Raw genomic sequence first — 26,338 nt, 5'->3', positions numbered from 1 at the left:
CTGGATCTCAGTGCTGCCAGGAGATCCTCAGCGACTAAATCAGAATCTCAGCCTCCTCTTGCAAAATGGGAGAGGAATGCCTGCCTTTGGGGACTGGCTTATTTTTCTTATTATTTAGAGTGGGGGCCCCCTCACTTACCTGCAGTGGACCACTATGGGCCCAGCTTCAGGGGGGTTGAGGAACTTGACCTGGCGGACGAAGCCCAGGAGGCCAGTGGCATAGCAGGGGACGCCATGGTCGGGCCAGCTGGTGAAGTGGAAGAGGCGGAGCTCCCGGATCTCGTGGTAGCCTTTCTGAGGAGAGAACGGGCCTCTGTTCCTTCAGCTGCTGCCCCCACATGCCCATCCAGCACCCATGGGGAGCCAGCCACCCTGCTGTCAGGGAAGACACAGCCCTCAAAGGGTTAACAGGTGTCATTATGGGGAGTGATTGGTGATCTTTTATAGTTGGGAACTCGGGAAGGCGAGAAAGTAAAAGTGACTGCTTCACTGCAGGATTTCTCAGAGCCTTTAGTACTAATACATGATCTGAATCCTCCCCAGGGGCTGTGATTACACCCACACTTTTGCCAGAGGACCCTCTTTTGACAAGTGTCTCATGGAATTGCATCTAATGGAAGGAATTCAGAGAAATGTCCTAAACACCAAGTTAAAGTTATTTCCAGTGGAATGCAAGGTTGTTTTTTTTTTTTTTTAAAAAAAGAGTGATCTCTGGGGTACTCAGTTTTAAGCTTTTTCTATGATCATCTCTGTGATTTTAAAATTAAAAATAAAGGAGCAAACTTTTTATTAATTAGATTCTTACTTATAATTATCAGATATGAAACATAAAAACCAAGCTTCTCTGACTGGGGAATGGTGAGGCTTAGAGCTCAAGCAGGCCCCTTGCCCCCTCCCATCCTTCACATAGACAAGCTCCAGGCCAAAGGCAAGTTTCCTGACTATTCTGTGGCCAGGCGACACCTCTGAGCCTTTACTTAGGGCATGCCCCCTTCCTGAGCTTCCTTTTCCTTAGCCATCTCCTACAGATATTTAGGGAGATTATATAGGAAGAGTGATTATTCATTCTTTCCTTAAAATAATATAACCAGGGTAATCTGTGCCCAGTTTTGTGTTAGGTCCTAGGAAGCCAGAAATCAAAGCCACAGTCCTTGTCTCTGAAACAGCTCCGGTGTGAGTTGGTCTAGTATGAGAGGCAGACTTCTAAGTGAATACTCCTATTAAAGTACATCAAGAAGTGCCAGGTAACCCTAGACAGGGAAGAAATCAGAGAGGGCTTCCTGGAGGAGGTGGCACCCTGGTCTGCATTTCGAAACAAGATAATAGTGAAAAATAACAGCTAACATGCATTAATTATTGACTATGTGCCCATCACTCTTTTGAACATTTTGATGTAGAAAAACATTAACACCCCTACCAATTCTCATATTTTATTTCCTTTTTGTAGATGAAGAAATTGAGGCCTAAGCAAGGCTGGGTAACATGCTCAAGGTCACAAAACTAGTAAATTGTAAAGTTACAAATTGAACCTGGCCGGCTGGCTCCACAGTCTGCACTCCTAATCATTATGACTCACTGATGCCTGAATATCACCTAGTTGGAAAAATGGAGGGATCCCTGGACAGGGAGGGCACCCCGGCAAAGGCATGGAGATAGGACTTAGCACAGTGCATGGACAGATTCACAAACAGCCCAGGGTAGCTCCAGAAGAAAGTGGAAGACAGGAAAGGATGGGCCGTGGGACTGGGGGTGGGAGGCTGGATCCTTGAGGGCCTCAAGTCCCACTTTTAGGCCTTTGGACTTTACTCCCAAAGCTTTGGGTGCTCTAGGGAGGTTGCAGAGGGTTGCACAGAAGGGGAAGACATCACAACCAGATTTGCATTTTAGGAGGGTCACGCTGGCTGCTGTGCGGAGGAGGGGTTTGGGTGGGCGTGCTGGGGGGCTATGTGGAGGGTTCTGGCGGTGTTCAGTCAGATACCCTTTCCTCGGTCGCTGCATCCACCCCCTGGCCACTCTGCAGACTACAGACAGTTTTCAGTTACCACTCCTTCAGAGACTTGCTCTCAGCGCAACAGGGGCTGCCTCCCTGGGTGTGGGGTAGACAGCTGGCACCCTCAGACTCAGAGGAGCCTTACAGTGACCTGCCGACTCTGGCAGCTTGCTTGGGATTGTGGGATTTCCAAGGACTTGGGACTTGCTAGCCAGGATGGTCTTGGGCAAACCAGGACGATGGCCACCCTAATGGAGGTACAGAAGACTCCTTTGCCTCAAGAGGTTATGAGCTCCGTGGTTCAGTGCTGGGCCAGAGCTGGCCTTGGGCTGGGCCACAGCCACACTTAGCTCCTTCCCCAGCCCTGCCCTGCCTCCTTCATTTCCCTTCTCCTCAGCACATCGGCCCAGGCACCCAAATCCCTGAACTGGCTCTGTAGGGAACCCAAAATCAGATGGTGCAAAGCAGAGGCAGAGAGCGCTGCTACTGGAGCCCAGGAGAGCGAGCACTGGGTTACAGCAGTGATGCAGGAACTGACAGCGGGCTAGAGGAGAGACCAACTTTAATACTTGGATTTTTTTTCACTTCATCCTTCAAATGAACTCAGTCCTGGTTCAAAGTCTCACTACCTGTGCCGTGACTATTTATCAAGAGTCCTCTCTCCCTGACAGGGCTGTGCTGTCTTCAAGGGCAGGCAACATTACTGGTTTATCGTTTCTTGGTCCCCACAACCGAAATTGAGCTGGATAACCCAGGCTGCTGGTACACCATGCGGAGGCCAGCTGAGCTGAGTTAATCCTCTAGGTCCTTGGGCTCCCTATGTTAAGGTGGCTCCCTATAGGTGACATCTTCCCTGACAGCCACTCTTGAGGACTCCCTGCTCAGGGTCTGGGCCCCAAGATGCATCCCCATGTTCCCATTTCCGGTCTCATTCCTAGCACTGACTTCACGTGCGGTAGGTGAGACTGGTGCCAAGCTGGCCCCTCTTTGGGGCTGTAAACTCTGCTGTGGGGGTGCTGACTGCTGGTGACTCAGAGTTGCCCCCTCTGCTGGAGAAGTATCCTCAGGAGACAGGATTCTGCTCACCCTAGAGGTGATCCCTCAGCAGTTGGCCCACGATCAGTGTACCGATAGACATGAGGCATAAAAGTGGCTCCCTTGCCTCTAGGGGGCCAACTCTGGGGTGTGGTTTATGCTTCAGAGGCCTGTGGTTCAAAATTCGCCCAGACTTTGTCAAAGGCACTGTCCTTGCCTGGTCCCATCCCCCACCCCCACACCCCATCAAGTCTCTCCTGAGAGCACTTCCTTGACACTCCATGTGCACAGAATCCTTGTCTCAGGCTCTGCTTCTAAGGAACCTGACTTGTGGCTGCATCGGAGAACCTGCTGTTACCCTCCCACAGTGGAGGTCAGCTTCCCTCCTGGCTCCTCACCTGTCTTCAGGTGCAGGCCTTTAGGAGCAGAGCACAAGGACTGGAGGGGGCTGCTGGGAGCAAACGGTATGTCTTGCTACCTGTGCCACGTGTGGGGACAGTTCTGGGCACGTTTCTTCTTGGGCCACCTCAAGGGCTTGTCAACCCCAGCAGCGCAGCTCTCAGAGCACTGAAGTCCCAGCACTTCCGCATGCTCAGGCTGTGGTCACTTGTCCCATTAATGTGCCTGTTTTTTTAGAAAATGGCTACTGCAGTGTAGTGGAGGGGAAATGAGCTCTGAGTCAAGGCCATCCCGGTTCCGCCCCCTTGCCTCTGGGGACTCTGGACAACTTGTGCCTCAGTTATTTCATCTGAAGAATGGGCATAGTAACAGTATCCACTTCAGGGGGTTGGTAGGTGGAGTAAATGAACTAATTTGTGCAAAGCACTTAGAAAAACACCTGGTTTAGTAAATGCCCTGTAAATGTTACCTATCACTATACTACACCAGTGATGCTATAATGACAATGAGGAAACAGTAATTGCATTATAAATATAGTGATGACGAGTCTTTGCAATCTCACTGTTATGCATCAAGTTCCTGCCACCCTGCCCTCCTTCAGTGCCTAGACCAGTGTTTATCAACCCTGACATGACTGTATGGGCTAGAGGGCCTCTGGGGTGGGGGTGGAGGGGCTGTTCCCTGCACTGTAGGATGTTTATCAGCATCCTTGGCTCCGTCCACTAGATGCCAGTAGCACCTCCTCCCCGCAGCCATGACAACCAAAAATGTCTCCAGGCATTGCCAAATCCCCTCCACTCTGCATGGTGTCCCCCTCTGCCTGGGGCCATCTTCTGCAGGTTCTTCCCTTGGCTGGCTCCTTCTCCTTCACTGTCTGCTTCAGTGCCTCCTCCTCTGGGAAACCCTCCCTGACCACCCCATCCACCTGTGGATTTCTGTCTCCAGCTGTTGGGCCACTGACTTTGTGGCTTTTATCACCACGAATCATTATTCTGATTAGCCAGTGAAGTCTGTTTGTCCCTCCTGCTAGAGCAGGATCCATGTCTAATTTGATTGCTAATTGGCCCCGGGTGCCAAGTGTGACACCAGGTCAACAAGGGGACCCTTGGTCATCACATGTCTTGGATAAATTAACAAATCTACTCCCCTGGTGGACCTGCCACCCGCAGCCTGGAGGAAGCTTACCTTCTGGACAGTGAAGGTGCGTATGACGTATTCTGCCAGGGGCTCTGTTTCAATCAGGGAGACTTTAATGTCACCATAGACCTCTGTGTCATCCGGCCAGTACCGCACACACTTCACCTGCGAGGGAGGACAGAGACGAGGACGCATGAGTGGGTGGTGGCGTGTGAGCAGCCACCTCGTCCCGTTCAGATAAACCCAAGGGCCACTTTGGTGGAATTTCAGTCCAAGGGGTTCTCAGCTGACCGGGGATCAGCCAACCGCCCAGGGCCGAGCTCATTCCCAGAGGGGCTGGAGCCATTAGGAATAATGGAAGCGCCTTCTTTTGCTGAGCTTCTTGCGGCTTCCAAACTCAGCGCCACACTAAGTGATGGAATCGACATAGGTGAGACAGGCAGGTGTTGTTATCGCTATTCAACGCGTGAAAATAATACTCAAGTCTGGAAGGTCGGTGACTCGTCCAAGGTCATGCGGCCAGTTTTCTACCTTAGGCTGAGTGCACTTTTTGTGATGTCAGGCTGGGGCAGCCGAGTGGTGTCAGCTGGGCAGAGATGAGAGTAAAAGGTGGGAACAGTGGGGAGTAGGAAGCGGACGTGTTCGGGAGAGGCTCATTATTAAGTGGTGGTCCTTGGGGGCCGGAAGGAGGAAGGCTCTTCATTGGGAAAAGGATGGAAGGTTCGGTCTCCAAGGGAAGACTTGGTGCTGGCTCTCTGCCCGGGTGGGGGTGCGGATGCTACAACCAGCCATCCCCACATTTGACGCTAAGTCACACTCTGCAGGAGGAAAAGAGATCATCGGTTTCCCCTTAAAAGAACAAAAGCATTACCATTCCGGGGGACGCCGCACGGCCTAGCGTGGCATTTCCCACAGTGTGTTCCGCTGGGTGCTAATAGGTGTTAGGTAAAAAAAAAAAAAAAAAAAAAACAACAAAAAACAAACAAAAAAAAAGGTTTTGTGGTCAAATGAGTTTGGGAAATGCCGGATTCAACAAAGTTAAACAGGCTGCTTGGCTACTGCTACTCGTCTGGTTCAACGTGCTAACGCTGGCGTGGTTTATGGCTCTCCAAAAGGGGCAGAGTACACAGCATTTCCCAAACGTATTTAACCATGGAACCCTCTTCTCACTAAGCATCCTGCAGACTAGCATCCCATGGAACCCACTTAGGGAAACACTAGCGCATCAGGTTTTGGAGGCAAGTGGATGCATCACTTAGTTCTACCGGTAGCTGTGCAACTTCCAGAAAGTGTCAAAGCCTCTCTGAGCCTCCCTTCCTATTCAAATGATAGCCAACATTTATTCACTGCTTACTATATCTTGTGCAAATACTTAATAATATTAATTGCTTGTCATCACACCCTTCTGTAATATAATTATTACCACCTCCACTTTACAGATGAGGAATCTGAAGCACAGAGAAACTAAGAAATTTGCCCAACATCAGTTCTTAGCACTGGATGGTGTCAGGGTATTAGCCAGGCCGTGAGTAATTGCCAGGAACACCGAGGCTGTGACAAGATGAAGGAAGTCCAAGGAGCGTCTGGCATGCGTGTGGCTCCTGGACCAAGTTCCATCAAGCGACTGCTCTCTTGTGCCCTCCCCAGATGCAAACTACATCTAAGAGCTGTCCACCGAGGGCCTCTGTCTCCACTGTGGGCTCTGCTAGGGGACAGGCTGGAGTGCACCTCTGAGTTGTGCATCTTGGGCTGGCCCCTGCGGCCACAGAAGCTGACCCTGTGTCCCTGCAGAGCAGCCCTGAGCACCTGGCATGAGCACTGGAAGCAGAGCCAAGAGTTAGTGACTGTGCCCGGGAGACTTCAGGGGAGTCACATTCCATTGCCCCTGGGGTCTGTTTCCTCATCTGTAAGACAGGAGAGTGGACCAGTAAGGAGTGGGCACAAGAATAAAGTCTCTCCTGACACTGAACGCCTACCAGGCCTTGTGTTGGCCATGCCCTCTTACTGGATTATTACTGACAAACCACATTTTCTCTTTCCCATTTCCTTGGAGGCCAGGACTCTTTACAGGAACAGATACCTGCTTCTTGCCCAACGAAAACAAAACAAAACAAAAGGTACACCAGCCTGCTCCTTGGTTAATTCATATGTTCAGTGGGGAGGCCTCTGAGTCCTGCTGCTTGTGTCTCTGACCTTCAAACCCCTCAGCCTGCCCACCCACGCATCACAGTTCACCAATTAGACAAAAGCAAGCGGGGAGTAGCCGCCCCTCTTCTAAGCCCTGCGACCAGCTAGGGCCCACAGAGGGGACAGGAGACAGAGCAGAGGGGAGACCGAAGACTGAACCCTGCAGAATGTCTGGGATTAGAGGTCAGGGGAGGAAGAGCAGGAGCTACTGAGAGGTTGAGCATGATGAGATAAGCGGCTACTGACTTTATCGGCATGGAAGATGGGGTGACACTGACGTCTCATTCTTGGTGGGGTGTGGGGGTGGCAGTGTAGCATCAGGTAGAAGAGAACATGGTAAACAAGCAGAGCCTTGTGCGGGCCTTGAAAGTGTGGCAGGAAGGTAGAGGCAAAAGAATCGCTTAGTTTGCCTGTTGTCTCATTTTTAAGGAGGAAGGTCCCCAGCACGTTTATGCGCTGAGGGGAATACTCTACCAACGAGAAAGAGATTTATTTTTCCACGAGAGAGAGAAAATGAAGCAATTCTCCGGCAGCACCTGGTTTTCCAGGCACTAGGATTCCTTCGAAAGGGCAGAAGCCACTTCTTCCACTGTATTAGGCCGAGCCATGAGAAACGGCTGATTTGGGGTCAAAGGAAACAGCTCTTATTTGATAGTTCAGCCTGATCGCAGGTGGAAGGAAGGAGAAGATGGTTGTGGCGACAAGCGGGACGGCAGCTTTGCGGCGTGAAGGTGAGCGTTCATGTCTGGTGACTCTCATTTCCTCAAGCACTATGAGATGACATCGTCGATGGCGCGGGAGGGTGGAGGGTGGGGGATGCAGGCTGGAGGGAAAGGATGGAGGCCTCCTTCCTCCAGAGGGAAGCAGGAGTGGGGATTTCTCCTTGCGGGTGGCAGTGAGGGTGAAATCCCGGACAGGAGGCACTTGGCACCACGCACGGAGCACAGAGGTACTCAGGTGTGCAGAGGCGGGCATCCTCTGCCCAGGTGACTGCTGGAGGGGCTTACCCTGCCCACTTCCACGAGGTTTGTGACCATGACGATGCTGGCCGAGTTCTCCTGCCAGATCATTCTCCAAAAGTCCTTTACTGTCTCCTGCATTGGACCTGCCAACAGAGAAGGTCACAGGGTCAAAGACGCCGGGGACAGGAAGTAGCCAAGGGGCTGTTTGTTCCTCCTGCTGGGTCAGTGGAGGCTCCACCTTTGGTGAGCGAGCTTGAGAGTAGGTGACCCACGCTGGGACACCTGAGTAGCTGAGACTGCAGACTGGGGCGCGCGAGGTCAGAGTGTGGATAAGAAAATCCACTCTCCAAACCTGCATGGTCTGGAGCATCTGCTGGACACATGAGCCACTCTCCTTCCCTTTCTTGTTCTTCTGCCCTGACCGTTTCCACTGCCTCTCCTGAACTCATCACTATATCTGGACAACACTGTGCACGAATAATACAGCTTAAGGGGGTTTGTAAAAATTGGGTTCTGTAACCTTGGTGAGAAAGGAAAGGAAATTGAATGGGGAGGAGAGACAGACAGATGGCTGCCAGGAGCCGGCTGTTTTTTTTGCATTATAGATAATACTGTGAAGCGTTTCTTTATGAATAAGTCACTATCCATATATAATTACCCACAGAATCTCCTGCCAGAAGGGGTTTGAGAGAGGTATGACCACATTTAGCCATCTGACAAGATGCTGGCAAGTTGTTTCCAGGCCAGTTGACTGCTTCTGTCTTCTGGACACAAGCCCATTGAGGAGATAAGGCACCATGAGCTCCACATCTGGACGGTGGGTATTGATGCCCTGGCCTGATGTATGTCCTCCCTGGGCCCATCTTTCCTGATCATTTCCTAGTGGTGACATCTCCTTCCTTGCTCACTCAGGTCCCGCCTCCCATATCAGAAACTGTCACCCTTTTCCTTCCCAAATGAATAATCTCGAGGACCCCTGTAGGTTCTGCAGCCCTACTCCTATGTGAGTTCTTTGCTGGCAGAAGCTCATCTCATTCCTCTCCTCCAGGAAAGGGCAAAAGTCCCTAGAGGAACTGAAGGACACTTACCTTGAGTTGCAATGTAGTGCCGAGGTCGATGGTATCCCTGGAAAACAGAAGAAAAACACAGTGAAGGGTTTCCGGTCAAAGCCTGCAAACAGCCTAATATTTATAGTTAGCCTTCCCAAGACTTCACTTCTTCAAAGGCAAATGGGGATGAGCATAGACATCTCCCAGAAAAATGGTGAAGATTAAATAAGATAATGCATGTAAAGTGCTCAGTAAATCACTGAGTATTAGCCACTATTATGGTTACTTGGGAGATCCCCATACAGGCTTGTCCTGGAGCCAGAGAACTGGGAACAAATATTGGGGTGGGCATTACTTATGTCTGTGCTCCAAGAAAGAGATGGGGAAGGAATTTGCAGGTTTCTGTGGGCTATTAAAAACCTTTCCTGAACTACAACTGCAGGCAGAGTATTGCACCTTGTGGAACGTCTTAGAGATGAAAACAATTGCATGGATGGCTCCTCCCATTAGCAACAATTAGAAAAAGAAAATTGGGAAGGATGCCACATCGCCTCTCTGTGCAGACATGGACACACTTAGAATTGGTCTCCATAAGTGAACAGAACCCCATGGAGGTGTGACCTGAGGACTGATAAAGCCACTTTCTGCTTCACACACCAGTTTCTGATTTCTCTGTTCATTTCCAGTGGGGTGCAGTTACTCTCATGCCCCATGACCCTCATCATGGGGGAAGGGACTGAAGGTGACCTCTTTTTTTGGGGCATGGAGGCATACATGGAGGGCCCCATTTTTTGTTACAGAGAAGTATATGGTATTGGGTGGAAGTTCAAGTTTTGGGGGGAGCAGATCTACATTTAGTTTATGACATTGAACAAAATTAGTAGTCAATGAATGAAATCAATGAGTGAATGAATGGAGAAATGCACACATTAAGAAAATAAAAGGCGTGCCAATTATGGGACCTATTGCTACAGAGGTTGACAGTCCAGAAATCTACTTTTCCCGTGGTTAGCCATCTCAGGAGGCAAAAAGTCCAAAAGTTTCATTAATACCTATTTTTGTTTTTAATAGGGGTGTTTAGTCCCAGCAAAGTGGATGAGCTGTCTCAAGCCCCCCTTCAGGAAAGAATCAGAATCAACATCTGTATAATTTATGGTGAAACAGACATGGCGCCTTTGAGTTCTGGAACCATCTTCTGACTCAAAGACTAGTTTCTTGTCTCCTTGCATTTCTCTGCCTTAGTCTCCTACTTGCTTCATGACTATTTAATAGGCACCGTCTAGCTGCTGGGCACACTCTAGAGATGACTTGGTTGATTGTCAACACCAACCCAAGACCAACATCAGTGCCAGAACCATCAGATGAACTACATAGGAATCAACAGCCCCCACCAAACTCTTTGTTTGAGTGGTCCTAAATTCTTAATGAGATTGCCAGTTTTTTTGAGGCCAAAACCTACCTCCTAAGTTTACAAAAAAATTTACAAAGAGCCTAGCACAGTGTGAGGCTCAGAACAAAGGTCCAATAAACAAGCTGTTGAGAAACCAACTCAAATGGCAGCACAGCGTGGAGGCCATGTGCGCAGCCACTGGAGCCAACTGCCAGGGTTCGATCCTGGCTCTTTCCCTGAGACATTGTGTGGTCTGGGGCAAGCTTCTTAACCTTGTTTTGCCTCAATTTTTTCTGTAAAATGAGAACGATCATATTTATATTCTAGTGTTGCTTTTGGGATTAAATGAGTTGACATATGACAGTTACTGGCATTACTGTAAGACTTAATATATATGTCTTTGCTATTGTTATTTTATTGTTTATCTGTCATGCATTTATTGAATGACATCTGTGCTAAAATTCTCTGCTGGCTACTGGGGAGATTCCAAGGCTGTAAGCCTTTCCCTCCCCTCTGCTCTCCTATTAAGTTGATAACTGAGCCTTTTTCTGAGACGTTAGGTAGGAAGGAAAGTAAGAGATAGGAAGAGCTGTCTGTGCCTCCAAATTGAGTTCAACTGGGCTTCCCCAGCTCACAGGGACACTTAGACTCTGGAAGTTTTCTTGAGGAGGTTTGGGAACAGAAAATAATCCCCTAGAGAAAGGGAAGATGCAGTGTCTCTGTCTTTCCTCTTCCCCCATCCCCATCATTACATGCTTGCACAGCCCCTGTCCTCCCTTACCTGAACTTCTTGCTGGCCTCCCTGCCTCCAGTCTCGTCCAACAGCCCATATGCATCCTGCCAGAGTGAGCTTCCCAAGCACATTTGCTGAGGTTGCTTCTCCACCTAAAGTCTGCAATGGCTCCCCACTGCCTGCATGTGCCTTAGCTCTGGCTGGCCACCCATCTCCATCTTTGTCTCCAGCCTCATTTCCAGTAGCTTCTCTCTGTCTCCCCCCACAACCCTTGCACCTCTGTCCTAGCTTTCTACACTGTGCTTCAGATGAGACCTTCTTCCTCCTGAGCAGACCTGCAGGGCTCTTCATATGCCCGATGAACACACTTGCAGCTCATGCCGCAGTAAGGTTTTTGTACTCTTCTCCTCTGGTCCATGAGACATGCCATACAGTTGTGCACTGATTTGGAAGAGTCTAATGCGCTTAAAAGCCAGCAGGATGAAATTTGGAGCAAGAAATTAACAATTTAGTTGTGGGGATAGATGACTTTGAGTTTACTGTCATTTGTAATCGGTCACTCAATAGGCATAAAAGTCATTAAAAGAGCACCTATTAAGAACTTGTATAGGGTATTAGGAATACCAAAGTAGACCAGATGGCTAAGGGGCTTCCTTTCTGAGCAGCTTATAAACATCAACTAAGTGGGGTAAGGACTACCAAGAGGAAGATGTGGGGCTTGGTGGAACTCCTATGGGGAGCTGACTTAGCCAACGGGGCCAGAGAAGTAGTGTCTGAGATGGTAAAAATTTGAAATGGCCTCTTAAGCCTAGACGGGGTGTCATCCTTTCAGCAATATCTTGGTTTTACTACCAGTCACTCTCTAGCTCCTTGGCCATCTTGTTCTTCATAAACTGCAGTCATGTCTCCATCTAGATGGCTTAGCACTGGCCATTCCTTCTGCCTGCTGTGCCTTTCCCTGATGATGGGGTGGCAAGTTCTCTCCCCGAGTCCAGGCTTCTGCTGGGCTGTCTGTCCCTTCCTCAGAAAGTCCTTCCCTGACCTCCCCGTCAGCTTCTTTTGCTTTTACTGGTTTGCCACTCTGTGGGGCACTTATCAACAAGTGCTAGAATGCTCTTCATTTATTCACAAGCTTATTGTCTGTTTTCCCATTTGAATAAGAGCTCCAACAGGGCTGGGTGGTTTTTGGCTTGCTCCTGGCTATCTCCCGACCCCAGAGAAGATGGCCTGGTGCCACTGACCCCACAAATACATACGCAATGAATGACATGTGCGTGGAATCCGTGTGCACAGGTCTGCGTGCTGTGTCCTGTCCACATGCTGAACCTGAATAAACAGATCCTCTCTGGCCTCCAAGAATCCATACAGTCCCCAAAGAGAAAACATTCTAACAACGAGACTCCTTATCAATGGAGATAAAAGGAAATATACTGCTCGATTGGGGCCCCTCTGGGGATTTGCCAAGAGCTGGTACAGAAAACTTTCTAACCTGAAAAGAACTTTAAGTTCATGTAAGTCCCCCCCTCCACAGCACGCAGATCGAATGCAAACCAGCACTGGGCCTGCCTCCATCTGTCTATGAGCAATGGGAAAGAGGTTTGCATCCAAAACACATTTATCTCACTCTGCACTCATGCATCTGTTACTTACTGGAGACCCAGATACGATATTTATTTCCAGACTGGTAATTTATAACAGATTCAAGTGGCCAATACATTCTCGGGTGTGCAAACAAAACCACTGGCGGGATGCTTGGGATGTAGCAGAGCCACGGCCTCTGGAGGCGGTGAGGGGACTGGCCGCATCCAGCTCATTGTACAAATGGAGTCATTTTAATGGGTTGTCAAGATCAGATTGTGAATAAGTGATTCTAGCGTGGGCAGTGAGCTCCCTGAAGAGTGAGGATGATCCCAGCTGTGGCGGAGACTAGGACAAAGGGTTGAAGACCTAGACAGCTGAGTGGGATGTGTCCCGCCAGCAGTCTCCATAGAGACCCCTCTAGAAACCTCTGAACTCAGTTAAGACAACCCCCCTCTTCCAAGCCCTGCCATCCCCTGGCCATGGGGACAGTCTTTGTGAGCCTCAGTTTCCTGACTGGTAATAGGAACTAAGAGCGCCCCTCCTGTTCTCTCCCAGGATCAGTGTGAGAGCCCAGTGAGGTCACCCTTTGTGCATAATTCAAGTGGTCCCTGGATCCCTGCACCTGCCAGGCTCCCCCCTGATCTCGTCACACCCAAACTCAAGACTTTGCTTCTCCCTTGTGTCGCCACAGCCTCTGCTCAGTGAGGGCCTCTTACCTTAATCCCTCACCAGATATGATCCCTTTAGGGACTGTATTTCCAGCACACTGTGGAGGATCTGCCCAGCCTTTGTGAAATGAATACTAAATGCACGAGGGAATGGCTGAAGGTATCACGGGTGAATACCCAGAGGGTCTCCCTCCAGGCTCAAGACAGGCTGCTCTGAACAGGGCATGTCCAGGTGAATTTCCCAGCAGGGTCACAGTGGCCAAGAATGTTCCATCTTGACCTTCACTGAGGCTCCAGCCCCAGACCATGTTGGCCTTTTGTTAGCCAGGGCCCAAGTGGGAAAACAAAAGCATTCTAGATGCTTCAGACAGAGGTAATTCAGTATAGGGGCTTGGCTATACAGGTAATGGAGGAACTGAGGTGCTAAACAGGGACCGGAGGGGTAGCTCAGAGATCAGCAAAAGCAGGAGGCTGTGCCCACCTCTAGAGTTAACGGACAGTGTAGCAGGAGAAAGAGTGGGCAGGACCCAGGATCTGGTGCCACCTGGCAGAAGCTGGAACTCTGGTGCCAGCTTGATGGAAACTGAAGTCACAGATGGGAGGCAGCCACTCAGGGGAGGTAGAAGGGAGGAGAAATACATAGGCTTCTCTCTGCATTTTACCTCTCATCTCCCATAAGTGCTGCCCTTGAAGGGGTCAGCTCTCTCGCCTCCTTGTGTGTACACACACACACACACACACACACACACACACACACACTCTCATACCTGCAAAGAAGAGCGGGAGAGGACAAGGAAGAGATCTCAGGGCAAGCAGGCAAATGACCAGCATAAGGTTCAATAAAAGCTTGTTGGATTAATGAGTCATTTGGCTCAGACTAGATTATGGGGAATTCAGAAGCATGCCACACACTTTCTAGCCTGTCTACAATGCACTGGAGAGGCAGAAGGACCAGGGTGGACCTCTGAGCCATTCACCAACCTCCTTGGGTTCCTAGCTGGGGTCCTGAGAAGCTTGGTTTGCACCTGTCACCCAGGGATGTCCACCGAGCACCCGTCTCTCCCTTTGCAAACTCGCTCAGTTCCATAGCCCTCCAGCTTGGCTCTTGTTCTGAGCCCTTCCCTCCACAGTCTCTGCAATACTAAAGCCCCTCTCCTGAGTATCTTAATTTCAGACTCCTGTCTGGATCCCTCCTACACTTGGTGGTAGAAAAATCATTCCAAAGCTCAGCTCTGAACAGGTCACCAACTTGATCAAAAAATTTCTATAGCTTTCTCTTGTTAACAGGATAAAATCCTTCTAAACCATCAACAATCTAACTCCGACTTTAATTTCTCCTAGTTCCCGCATATAATCTCTACCCCCCTCTAACTGAACAGCTCTATATTTTCTGCTCCCAGCAGCTGTATTTTCACTGTGCTGTTCTCTCTAGCCAGAGCCCCTTCTCTTTGATTTTAAATTCTCTCTGTGCTTGAGGCTTTGGTCCAGATCATATTTTGCATTCCTGATAGAAGAAACAATTTTTTATATACCTCTGAATCCCTGAAGCAATTTATCTGAACTTATGACACTAGCACTATCCAGTTTGCCCTGGAATTATTGATGTGCACAGCTTATCATCCTGCTAAGGCTGGAGAGGGTAGAGACCATGCACTTTTAGTTTTATGGGTTCCATGGCATCCAGCACACAGTAGGCACTTTAAATTTTTTGTGGGATAAATGACTATACCTTCAAATGAATGAACAAACGGATGAACAAATAGACACACACACACAGAAATGCACGCATGGGTGTCTGGACAAACTGGCACTTGTCCTGGGTCCTGCCCAGAGCAGGTTACTCCAGCCAGCCTGCAAGAGGATGCAGCTTTACATGGACGTTCAACATGGGTTATATCAGTGACACAAATCAGGGAGGAGCAAGGTGGCTTGGAGAGCCAGCTTCCGGGAGGGAGCTGGGGGACAGCCACATCTGGAGCCTGCTGCAGCCAACCCCAGGCCCCAGTTACCAGATCCATCAAGACCCTCACATCAATGTAGTTGGCGTTGATGTAGTCGGAATGTGGGTCTCCATCCAACACCAGCAGCCTCACTCGGGAATGGTCATCTGCAGAGAGAGAAGAAAACAAGGGGAAGGAGGACTTTAGGAGGGGGCCAGCTCTGTCATTTTCTAATCACCATACCAGCACCACAGGGCTTTTGCCTGAAAAACCTCCTTTAACCCCAGCCCTGCCCTTAGTTATTATGCCCATTTACAGATGAGGGGAGGCTCAGAGTTTACTGTCCCTTAAAAAGCATCTGCCCTTCTGGTTCTGGCTTTGTCCTGACTTACCTGGGCATGTCACCTGCTTCTTTAAGTCTTAGTCATTTTGTCATGAAAATGGGGATGGAAGTACCTTCTCTGCAGGGACAACGCAAGGGACAGCATATGACACACTTGGGCTGTGAGGAGTGTTGACTCGGAATGAATATGCTCTATTTTCATGCTTGCTTTAAAAAGGCAAATTTACCTATTTTCTACAGATGCACAAATTGCCTTTCTTTTGCCTTTTGGAGTATTGTCACAAAAAGATTGCCGGTCACATACTGTTATCGATACCATCATTCAAGGGAAGCCGCCCAAGTCATTATAAAAGAGGTCATCAATAACTAACCACCACGTTACAGAGAAGAGCATTTCAAACACAATCTAGGCATAAACAAGACTTGCAGGCTTTAGTTGATGGCACACTTACTTCAAATAATACCAAATAAAACCCATTAAAAACATCTAGTACAGCAAAACAATCGTACTATTCCTTTACAATTTATCGGAGTCAGCTCCCAGGTGTGAACAGACACCTGCGAACAGAACCCGCTGGTTGGATGTGTTGGGGGAGGGGCTCGGCTGGCCTCCCTGGACACTGCACATGTCACCGCATGTCCCTGCACTCACTGCCAGGCCGCCTTACTTGAGGTGTGCAGGTGGGTCCCAGCAAATTGTCTCGAGGCCTCTGGGCACCCCTAAGGGCTCTCAGGGGAGGCCAGGTCAGCTTATCCTCTTAGACGTCCACAGCACTTTGCAAAAGCACATCTATTACTCAGCCTGGAACCTGTGAACTGGGCCTTCCACCTCTGGTTGTTGTGCTCTCCCCAGCACCTCCACAACAGCACAGCAGGGCCAGGGACTCGGGGAGTGCTTGGTGAGTAATGCGCAAAGGGTGACCTCGCTGGGCTCTCACACCCATCCTGGGAGTGGACAGGGAGGGCGCATTGAGTTCCTGTTACTGATCAGGACACTGAGGCTCACAAAGACTGCCTGTCCCCACGGTCAGGGGATGGTGGAGCTTGGAAGAGTGGGGTTCGCTTAACTGAGTTCAGAGACTCCCACTTGTAGAGATGGGCCTTAGCTGATATGAGACACCACTTCGAGGGTCACAGCAGAAGGATGAACCACAGAGCGGTTACTGGGTGGTGGAAGACCTGTGAAGCCAAGGAGGGTGAGGTAGCTCAGAGATAAGCCCCCAGGAGGACTGCCTGCCTCCTCGGTGTAAGAGAGAGAGAGAGAGAGAGAGAGAGAGAGAGAGAGAGAGAGAGAGAGAGAGAGAGAGAGAGAGAGAGAGAGAGAGAGGGAGGAGGCAGGGTGACCAGCACTCCGGGGCTGGGGAACATGTGGAAACTAGGGCCATGGTGGCCTTTCTGGTGGGAGCTGGAAAAGAGGAAGTGCTTCGCTCACTGCTAAAGAAGGCGCCTGTGATTAAGATAGAGGGGGAGACATACCCCTGCTTCTGCCTTTCTCCCACCACAGCCTCCCTCCAGCACACATGGTGGTCATCCCCAGCCAGCCCCAGCTAACAATAGACTGAGCAATGCAACCTGTTCCAGGTCGTTGAGCAGGAGAAGGCAAGCAATGGGTTGCAGTATGGATGGATAACTGGGGAATGGGGTGGGTACAAACCACCTCTGATAATTTTTTTTTAAAGATTTATTTATTTATGCATGCAAGAACTGGAGTATAGGCCAGAGGTGTGGGGGACAAGAGGATTCATCAGAGACAGAGTAGGGAACAGAACAGAACAGAACGGACCAAAGACACTGCTGAGGGGAGCAGTGGGCGAGACAGGAGAGGTCCGCTGCACCTGTGGGTTTCTCTCTGGCCGGCCAGGGATTGAATTTATGCTGCAGAGGCTGCGTTTTTGCTTCATAGTGCGGTGCTTAACCCCTTGCGCCACCAGGGAGGCCCCACCTCTGGTAATTAACATGCTAATGCAGAACTAACCAGGAGCATCTGCCATGGGCCAGAGCACTGTGTTGGCACCAAGACACACGGGATGCTACTTTTCTACTCTCTGGGGGGAAGCGCTTCAGCGAAAGCAAGTAGAGGCAGTAGTTGCCTCTAGAGTCAACAGGAACTAGAGCCCTCCCCTTAGGTAGGTGAGGGAGTGGCTTGTGAAGAGGAGAAGTTTGACATGACCCTCTCGGCATCTCACTCAATGACTTATTCTTCAGAATAGCTCTGTAGGTTATCAAAACACCGTAGTCAGTGTTATTATTCTCCCATTTCACAGATTAAGAAACTGGGGCTCAGAGAGGTGAAGCAAGTTGCCCATGTTACACAGCCTGTAAGTGGCAGAACGGGGATTCCATCTTAGGTGTCAGCCCCAAGTCCCCGCACATCCCACATGACGAGCCATCCCTGGACCACTAGCATCTTCAGGTGTTATTCCTGGAGTCAGTGCAAGTGGTCAGTCCCCAGTTTTGGTCTGAGAGAGTGGGACTCTTGGGGGGCACCTCACCCAGAGGGATTCAGAGTTCCGCGCCTGACTGAGTGCAGGACACCAAGCCTTGTTAGCAGTGGTTACAAACACTCTCCAGTTTTTCAAAAGGGAAAATGCATATTCTGCTTTCACTCATGGTCTTACTAATGACTTATCGACCCAAAAATCTCCTTTATTTATTAAGTTATGCCTGCCCTTGGGGGCTATAGCATTGGAAACAGATTCTGGTTTAAAATGTTGAAAGGGGATTTTCTTTAATATAAAATGAAATTAAAAATCTGAAAGATGATTAGAAACAAAAAGAAACAAACTTTTTTTTTAGTTAAAGGCTTCAAGATGAAAGGTAGGGAAGTCCATTCATTTAAGGACATATTCATGGAGCACCTACTATGTGCAGGCTTGTTGAATGGGATAAGAAAGTGTGGTCAAAGTGACATATTTTAGCAGTTTGTGGGGGAGACAGACTGTACCCCAAAGTGGAGCTTCAAGGTGCAGAAAGTGGGGAAGAGAGGACTTTATTAAGTGATACATGAAGGAAGAATTAAAAAGTGAGTAAGGCTTGGCCATTGAGAATGCGGAAGGGTTTTTCCATCAGCGGGAACAGCATGAGTAAAGGAGAGATACAGAAACAGCAAGCACATTGGGAGGCCCACAAACATGTCCTGTCTAGTGAACACACCATGAGGGGATTGGCATGGGAGAAGGGGCTGGGTGGTGAGCTAGATGGGGTTTACACCATAGAGGGTGCCCCAAGTCATATAAAGATCCTTAGAAGTAAGTCACCTGGGCTCTGAAGGGCATCCAAACACAGACTCTATTCCCTGAGACTGTAAAGGAGCATTTTAGCATGAAAGGACCACCTGGGTTAACCTGTGGCAAGAAGGATACACCTTTAATATGTGATGTTAAGCATGAGCTGTGGTCAGATCTGGGTTCCAATCTGAGCTCCATCACTTCGCAGTCGACTGATCTCTTAACCTTGGGTTCCTTAGCCAAATGGAACCAATACCATAAAACTCACAGGATGGGGGAGGATTACATGAGAAGATTCTGGCATGAATAGTGTGAGGATGTTAAGAGGAAAACATAAGCCGCAGGCTGGGAGAAAATATTTGCAGAAGACAGATCTGATAAAGACTTGGTAGCCAAAATAGACAAAGAATTCTTAAAACTCAACAGTAAGAAAACAAATAATTCAATTAAAAAATGGGCTAAAATGGGCCTTCCCTGGTGGCGCAGGTGGTTGAGCACAGCGCTGTGAAGCTGTCCACAGCCTCTGCAGCACCGGTTCGATCCCCGCCAGCTGGCGAGAATCCCACATGGCACGGCAGACCTCTCCTGGCTCACCTCGCTGCTCCCCTCAGCAGTGTATTTCAGTCAGTCTGCCTGTTCTGTTCCCTGCTCTGTCTCTGGTGAATCCTCTCACCCTCCCGCACATCTGGCCTATACCCTGGTTCTTGTATGCATGAATAAATAAATTAAAAAAAAATGGGCTAAAGGTCTGAGCAGGTACCTCACAAAGAAGATGTATGGATGACAAATAAGCACATAAAGGGATGTTCGACATCAGGTCATTAGGGAATTGCACATAAATCAACATTTCAGCACACCTACAGGATAGCCGACATCTGAACACTGACAACACCAAATGTTGGTGAGGATGTGGAGCAACGGGAACTCTCTGTCATTGCAGATGGGAGAGCAAAAGGGTACAGCCATTTTGTAAATTTGCTGATTTCTGGTAAAATTAATATAATCAAGCAATTGCATACTGAGCTATTTACCCAAATAGTTGCAAACTTAGCTTCCATGCAAAAACCTGCACAAGAATGCTTATGACAACCTTAATCACATTTGCCAAAGCTTAGAAAAAAATCCCAAGATGTCCTTCAATAGGTGAATGATAAACAAAGTGTGCTACATCCACACCATGGACTACTATTCAGTGAAAATAAGAATTGAGTTGTCAAACCATGAAGAGACATAGATGGGAGACATGTCAATGAATGCACACAGCATTCTGGAAAAAAAAAAAAAAAAGCCAGAGTGAGAAGTCTTCATGTTATCTGATTCCAACCCTATGGCATTCTGGAAAGGCAAAACCAGGAAGACAGTAAAAACATCAATAGTTGCCCAGGATTTGGGGTGCATGCGGCCAACCAGGTGGAACACAGGATCTTTAGGTCTGTGAAGCTACTGTGTGTGATTGTGTTATAGTAGATACATGTCATCACACATGTTCCAGATCTTACAGAACTGCACAGCACAGTGAGCTCACTGGCAACTATGGACTTCAGCTAATAATAATTGGCTCATCAACTGTGACAATTATTCCCTACCAATCCAAGATGTTATGATAATATGGGAAACACAATGTGACTGGGAGGAAGCCTAAGGGAGCCCTCTGAACATTCTGCTCCATTTTTTTGCAAACCCAAAACTGCCGTTTAAATAAGTGCTAGGACAGTGCCGTGTACAGAGCAGGTGCCTAATAAATGGTGGCTGTGGTCTGGAGGCGAGGTAGACAGTGAGCGGATGGAGACCCAGAGACATGGGGCTCCCCATTTGCCCTTCTGTACCAAATGCAAATCCATCTCTCCGCAGAGGCAAAGAGCAATGGTGTGTATTTATTAAAGGGCAGAATTCAGCCGTCAGAGCAGCAGAGAGGCATGGCAAGGAGCAGTGGTGTGCTCATGGTTTATTTATTCCTTCTGGGAGATGCTAATATTATTCTGTGTCCCCTTCTTCTAACTTTATATAATTAGAAGGATAAAAAATTGTGTTTATCCACAGCACATGGAGAAAGATGGGGCAGCGGGCGTTGTGAAGGAGTTTATACGAGGTAATTTACAAGCAGCCCAGAACGTTCATTATGCTCTATCTACATTTTGCAAGCTTGAAAAATAGCTAATTTGGTTCTCCTCGTTTGATATTCAAGACAAGGAGAGGAGTTGAGAAGAGTCACATAGAGGAGAAGCAAACTCCTCGATGGTGAGGTGAGAGGCAGGGGCAGGGGCCTGACTCTTGGCTGAGGTGGGAGGTGGGGAACTGGCTGGGGGAGATGAGAGCTCGGGGGCAGCTGGTCGAGGGGAGACATAACTGCAAAGATGTTTAGGTCTGATGAGCTCCCCCAGACACAACTCTAGGGGACCAGAAACATCAACTCTGAGTTTGGACTCCGTCTGCTTCTCAGAGTTTTAGGGACAAAGACCAGTGTCCTCTCAGTAAATGTCTTGCAGACAGCTCTCTGGAGGGATAAAAAGGGCCCTGATCTATGACAACAGCTGATTTCTGGGGTGTAAATACCCCCACCATGGCTGATTTCAAGCTACCAACATGACTTCAAGCAGCTCACAAAATTCCTGAAAATCTAGCACGTTGCTCTGGCAGGCTGGAGTGAGTCAGCTCTCCTCTCCACACACCACTCTGACAACTGATTTTCTTTCAGTTACTCAAATGCCCGACGGCTGCGCTGACCACAGACCCCATGCAAAGGAACCGCCAAAACGCTAAGACCGGCAGCTAAGGTGTTCCAGGCACTATTCTCGAAGGCTGACAGACGTTATGCCAGATGGTTCTCAGAGTGACCCTCGGGGGATAGACCATCACCCGTTTTATGGATGAGAAAGACAAGGTTCCCCGACGTTTAACAACTCGAGAGGAGTGAGGCTGAAGTGCCCTTACAGGATGGAGGTTCCCAGCCAGCCTGGATCCCAAGACCCACTGCTCAGGCCGGCTGCGACCGACGGCAACACTGCCCATCCCTCGCCTCCCCACTTGGCCTGAGCCCCAACCCCAACAGAGGAGGGGCCCAGTTTCCTCCTTTGCTCTAACTCTTCCAACCACCCACCATCTCGCCCTCCCTCCACCACAAGTGTCACCCCTCCTGCCACGGGTCTTCTCAAGTCACACCCACCCAGAAAATCACTTCCGAGAGGGGGGTTGGGAGGAGACTCTCATTTGGATACTACCTGGTGTGCTTCCTTCCTGTCTGCTGGGCACCAAGAAGGGGACAGAAAAGGGGCGATTTTTCAGAGAAAAAAGATTTGACTCATTACAATGAATTGTGGAGCTGAAAAATCATTTCCTAGAAGTATTGGAAATGTTAATGCCATCATCTTGCACGAGTGGATCGGGAGGAGGCAGGTAATTCCGCCCAGGCCGCCTGGTACCTCATTGAAACGAAAGGTCTGCACATTCAATCTTGATTGAATTACCATTATGGAGAGGGGGCAGCTGGGGTGCGAGAGGGGAGCACTCCTCATTCTGTGAGCCTCCTGTCTGCCAGCGCTTTGCCGGCTGGGGGGCAGCTCTCCTCTGCAGGGGCCTATGAGGAGCCACCCCAACAGATGAAACTCAGGGAGGGGGTCGTGAGGGGCCTGAGCACAGAGGGGCAGGACGTTGAAAAGAGTTAGGGGCACAGTGGCTTCCACCTTACTCAGGCCATGCAGCTGATACCCCCGCGAGGGAACTTTCTGCAGAAGGGAGGATGCTTCCTTATTTGGAGTCCTTTGGAAACAGAATGGGAAATAAGGACTTGAGTGCAAACAGTTGCGTTGGGAGGTGAGCCCAGGAAAGGTCGCAAGGGGAATGGAATGAGAGGGAGACAGGCAGCGTTCACGAAGGCATAGTGTCAGGCGAGTTACCACCCTTGGGAGCTGGAGCTTAATCCTGTCAGGGAACTGTGGGAGATGGAGGCGCCCCTGCACCTCCAAGTTATTCCATCTAGGGGGGGTGCGACCTGGTATTTAGACACCCGCGCCCCTGAGCCATCTGTGGAAGGCTGCTCCTCTACACATGTAATCTCCCCACCCTCCCGCCTGCCCTGCAAACAGGCAGCGAGGGCGCCAGTGGCAGGAACAAGGACTCAGATGCACAAGGTGCCAATGATTTCTGCAGCAGGATTGTTCTGTAGGGTCCCTCAGAGACATCCCAGGAGAAAGGAGGCCTGGAGTCAGGAGCAATATACAAGGTTCCCATCTGTCACCCTGGCGCTGTCTCTCCAGGGAGAGCAGAGAAGCTGCTCTGAGAAAAAGTCTCTGAATTTGTTTTGAAATCCAAGTGCTTCCCTGGAAGTGAGAACAGATCGCTTTAGTGCCCATCCCAGGCTGCGTTCTGCCTTCATCTAGGAGCCCTCACCATGTTCGCCACAAGAGCACAGACGTGTCTGAGACAGAGGGACTCCTTGGCAGGGGGCGTGGGGCTTCCTGACTGTCCTACAGGTGCGCTGAGCGACCTTGGGCAGGGGGTCTACATTCCTGGACCATCACTCCTGGGCTGTGAACTCAGCTAGTCAGCTTCAGCATTCATGCATCTTAACCTACCCTCTTTGCCCTGAGAGAGGAGAAACTGAGGGTTAGAGAAAAGTGACCTTTGAAGATCACGCACAAGAAGCAGGGCAGGATTGAGACCAGAACACAGGTCTGCCTGGCCTCCTGTCCAGTTGTCCACTAGACCCGAATGACAAGTCTTAGATTAAGGGAGAAGAAATCTCAGAAGATGCACTGGGGCTCGAGTTTGCGCTTCAGCTCACTCTCCAGCCCTCCGCACCCGGCTCCCTAAGCCAGGGGCTGGCCTCTGTGGACAAGATCACCATATCAGATGGGGCTTCACATTACACATGCATCAGGACCACCTGGGGGGGCTTTTGAAAACACAGATTGCGGGCCCCACTGCCAGGATGCCTGACTTGGCAGGCCAGGGGTGGATGCCAAGATGCAGATTTCTAACACATTTGCCAGGTGATGCTGCTGCCCCTGTGGGGTCCCTGCTTCCAGGACTGCTGGCTGGGCTCGGAAGGCTGGACAAGGGGAGGAGCATGCGATGGAGGTACTTAGCCTTCAGCTCCCATTCTTGGGGTCACCCTGGGCTGGCGCACCCCCTGAAGGCCACTCCCTGGGTCACGTTTTCAGGCCGCCTCTCTCTTGCCCATTCTCCCTGGGACATTTAGTCCTGGTCTCGCGCTATTCCCTGTGCTCTCCCTACACCTAGCTCACACCTTTACAAGTCGGCCCTTCATTAAATTCTTTTCAACCTACATGAGGTTCCCATCTGTTTCCTGCTGGGGCCCTGGCTGATCCCAGGCGGGGAGTCTCATTTTGTAAAATCCGCACGGCCAGGCCTCACTGCCTCTCCTCTGTGTGGTTTCCTCCTGCCCGCCCAGGAAGTGCCCTCTCGAATGTCCACGTGGGGAAAACGTTCATAATATTCTCGAAATTTCCCTTTGTGAATAGTCTCTGCCCCAGAGGTACCTGAAAGCAAAGGACTCTTTGTTCTATTTCCTCCATTCATTTCCTTCCCTCTTACTTCCTCTCCATTTCCAGTCCCTGGAAACCCCATGGTCTCTATTACTAAACCCTAAATGGAATCATTTGGAAGAAAGGGCTTATTTAGCCAGGGTTTCTCTTTCATTGTTTCATTTGCAGGCAGTGCCCTCCCTCCTACTCATCCCCTTTCATCTTTTCTGTTCTCCCTGGCCTGGGCCTTTGTCCTCCACGCCAGCCTCCCGGTGCTCGGGTTCCTTAAGATGCTAATCACACCCGGTTTCCTTCTTGTGCCAGGAATATTTCTATTTATCAGCCAAGGCAGACTTTGCCTTTGGGAGGGACACATACAAGGGCAGGAACACCTTCCGCTCCTCGGGGCTGCTTCTCTTTTGCCTTTCTCATTTCAATTCCTGGACTTTTGTCTCTTGGTTATCCTTCATGTCCTGCACTGCCTTCCGGGTCCACTGCTTACGGTGCACACCTTGCTCTCAGCACAGAGCGCTGACCCTCCCCTGCTCGGACTGGTTGCCGAATTATTGATCCTTAAGTTAAAAGGAGATGCAGGCTGAACCCATCAAGGTGTCACTGGGTGCTGGAATTTCTTCTGCTTCATTTGGGTTCTTCCAGAATGAGATGCAAGATGAGGATCCCAGCACCATCAGATAGACAGTGGGGGAGGGGATATAGGTGGGAGGGAGGGGGAAGGCAGCCCATATATGGTGACATCCCAAGCCTTTACACCCCACAGGGACTCTGGAAAAGGCATAAAGCTCACACTGTAAGGAGGTATCCCATTCGGGGTTGCACAAATGCAGGGTCAACAGCCAAGAGCAAAGGCCTCCTTCAGTGTGGCATCCTACGTCTGGCCTTGGCTGCCCACACTGCCAGCTGGTGTTACAGCACAATGAGGTGGTGAGGCTGTGGGGTGCAGGTGGATGATGACAGTATCTTCTGCACCCCAGCAGTGAAGTCCCCTTCATTGCTGAGAATCTGCCTCCTCCAATGCAGCTCTCGCAGGGGAGAGGAGTAATCTCTTCTGTTCACCCCCCTGTCCCCAATTTCCATTCTCTTCGATTAGGATTAGTTCCAGTATCTTCTTCCTTGCTGGACTATCATAGTTCCAAGTGTCAGCTTGACCCAATCTCCCATCATCCAACCTTTCCAATGCTTTCTCTTTCATATGGGAAGCCAGAAGATAAGAGATCCATGACTAAGTCTTGGTGGCTTTGCAGAAAGTCAGTGCTTTCTGACTGTTGAGAAAGCACTCAGTTTCTGTTTACTGCATCAAGCATATGCTGAGTTTGGGGGAACAGAAGAGCAAATGGTCATGATCCTGTGGCCACAGAGCATCGTTTCTAGTGAGGGAGAGAGGCAGTTACCAGTGTCTCTCAAGTTGCAATGACTATGAAGGCTAGGAAGCTATAGCCTGTGCTCTAAGAGTGAATAATGGTGTTTTGATAAAATTCTAAGGCTCAGAGAAACTCTCGGAGGAAGTGATGACTGAACTAAGATCTGAAGAATAAGTAGAACTTCATAGCACAAGGAGAGGCAGGAAGAACACTTTGATAGAACAGAATGTGCAAACATGCGATGGCATGGATAAGCATGGACAAGCTCAAGAGATAGCGTGAAAGCCAGTGTGGCTTCATTGTGGTGACAGTGATGGAGAGGACACAGTGTGAACCGAGACTGAAGGGACTCAAAGGGTATTTGCATAAGGCAAAGGGCGGCCATTTGAAGGGTTTTGAGTAGGAAGACTGATTGATCCAAGTCATGTTTGGAGTTGGTCCCTCTGGCTTCTGTCAGAGAACAGATAGAAAGCTGGGGGCCAGATAGGTGTGGAGTAACCAGGAAGGAGGAAGGACAGAGTCCAGGTGAGAGCTGATGATGGCTTGGGTAGGGGTGCTGCATGCAGGGCATATGCACTGGGAAATTTCTCCCCCCTGGCACCCAAAGGTTTGGGCTGGATATTTGGTACAACCTGGACATTCTAGTCTCTTAGGAAGACAGGGTCTTTTCACTGAGCTCTAGTCTTCTATTTTTTATCTGAATAATACACTAGGAGGGAGACATCCCAGTTGGACCCATTTTGCCTAAGGCTTAGAATGATCAGTTAAGGTCTTCTAGCCTATAATTCATTGGACTCCATCTGAACTCACCACCTAGCAGGAAGAAGATGAATGA

The 26,338-nt window shown here is 49.6% G+C and overlaps 1 protein-coding gene across 11 annotated transcripts in view; it reads right to left on the bottom strand.

Moving 5' to 3' along the window:
• Window positions 1-26,338, bottom strand: part of PTPRT (protein tyrosine phosphatase receptor type T) — a gene marked incomplete at both ends in the record, with an annotated part of 916,214 nt that overhangs the window by 22,741 nt on the left and 867,135 nt on the right. For 6 of the 11 annotated variants that reach the window (XM_084248172.1, XM_084248169.1, XM_084248173.1 and 3 more), the window contains 6 exons: window positions 140-294; window positions 4,610-4,726; window positions 5,433-5,492; window positions 7,756-7,853; window positions 8,799-8,835; window positions 15,162-15,238. In XM_084248172.1, coding sequence (XP_084104298.1) covers window positions 140-294; window positions 4,610-4,726; window positions 5,433-5,492; window positions 7,756-7,853; window positions 8,799-8,835; window positions 15,162-15,238 — 544 coding nt within the window. The remainder of the gene's footprint in view (window positions 1-139; window positions 295-4,609; window positions 4,727-5,432; window positions 5,493-7,755; window positions 7,854-8,798; window positions 8,836-15,161; window positions 15,239-26,338) is intronic. The other 5 variants (XM_084248175.1, XM_084248178.1, XM_084248179.1 and 2 more) reach the window with 1 other exon arrangement.

This window comes from Talpa europaea (assembly GCF_964194135.1).
Source record: "Talpa europaea genome assembly, chromosome: 11".
Lineage (NCBI taxonomy): Eukaryota > Metazoa > Chordata > Mammalia > Eulipotyphla > Talpidae > Talpa > Talpa europaea.
This window is presented reverse-complemented; position numbering and strand designations above follow the sequence as displayed.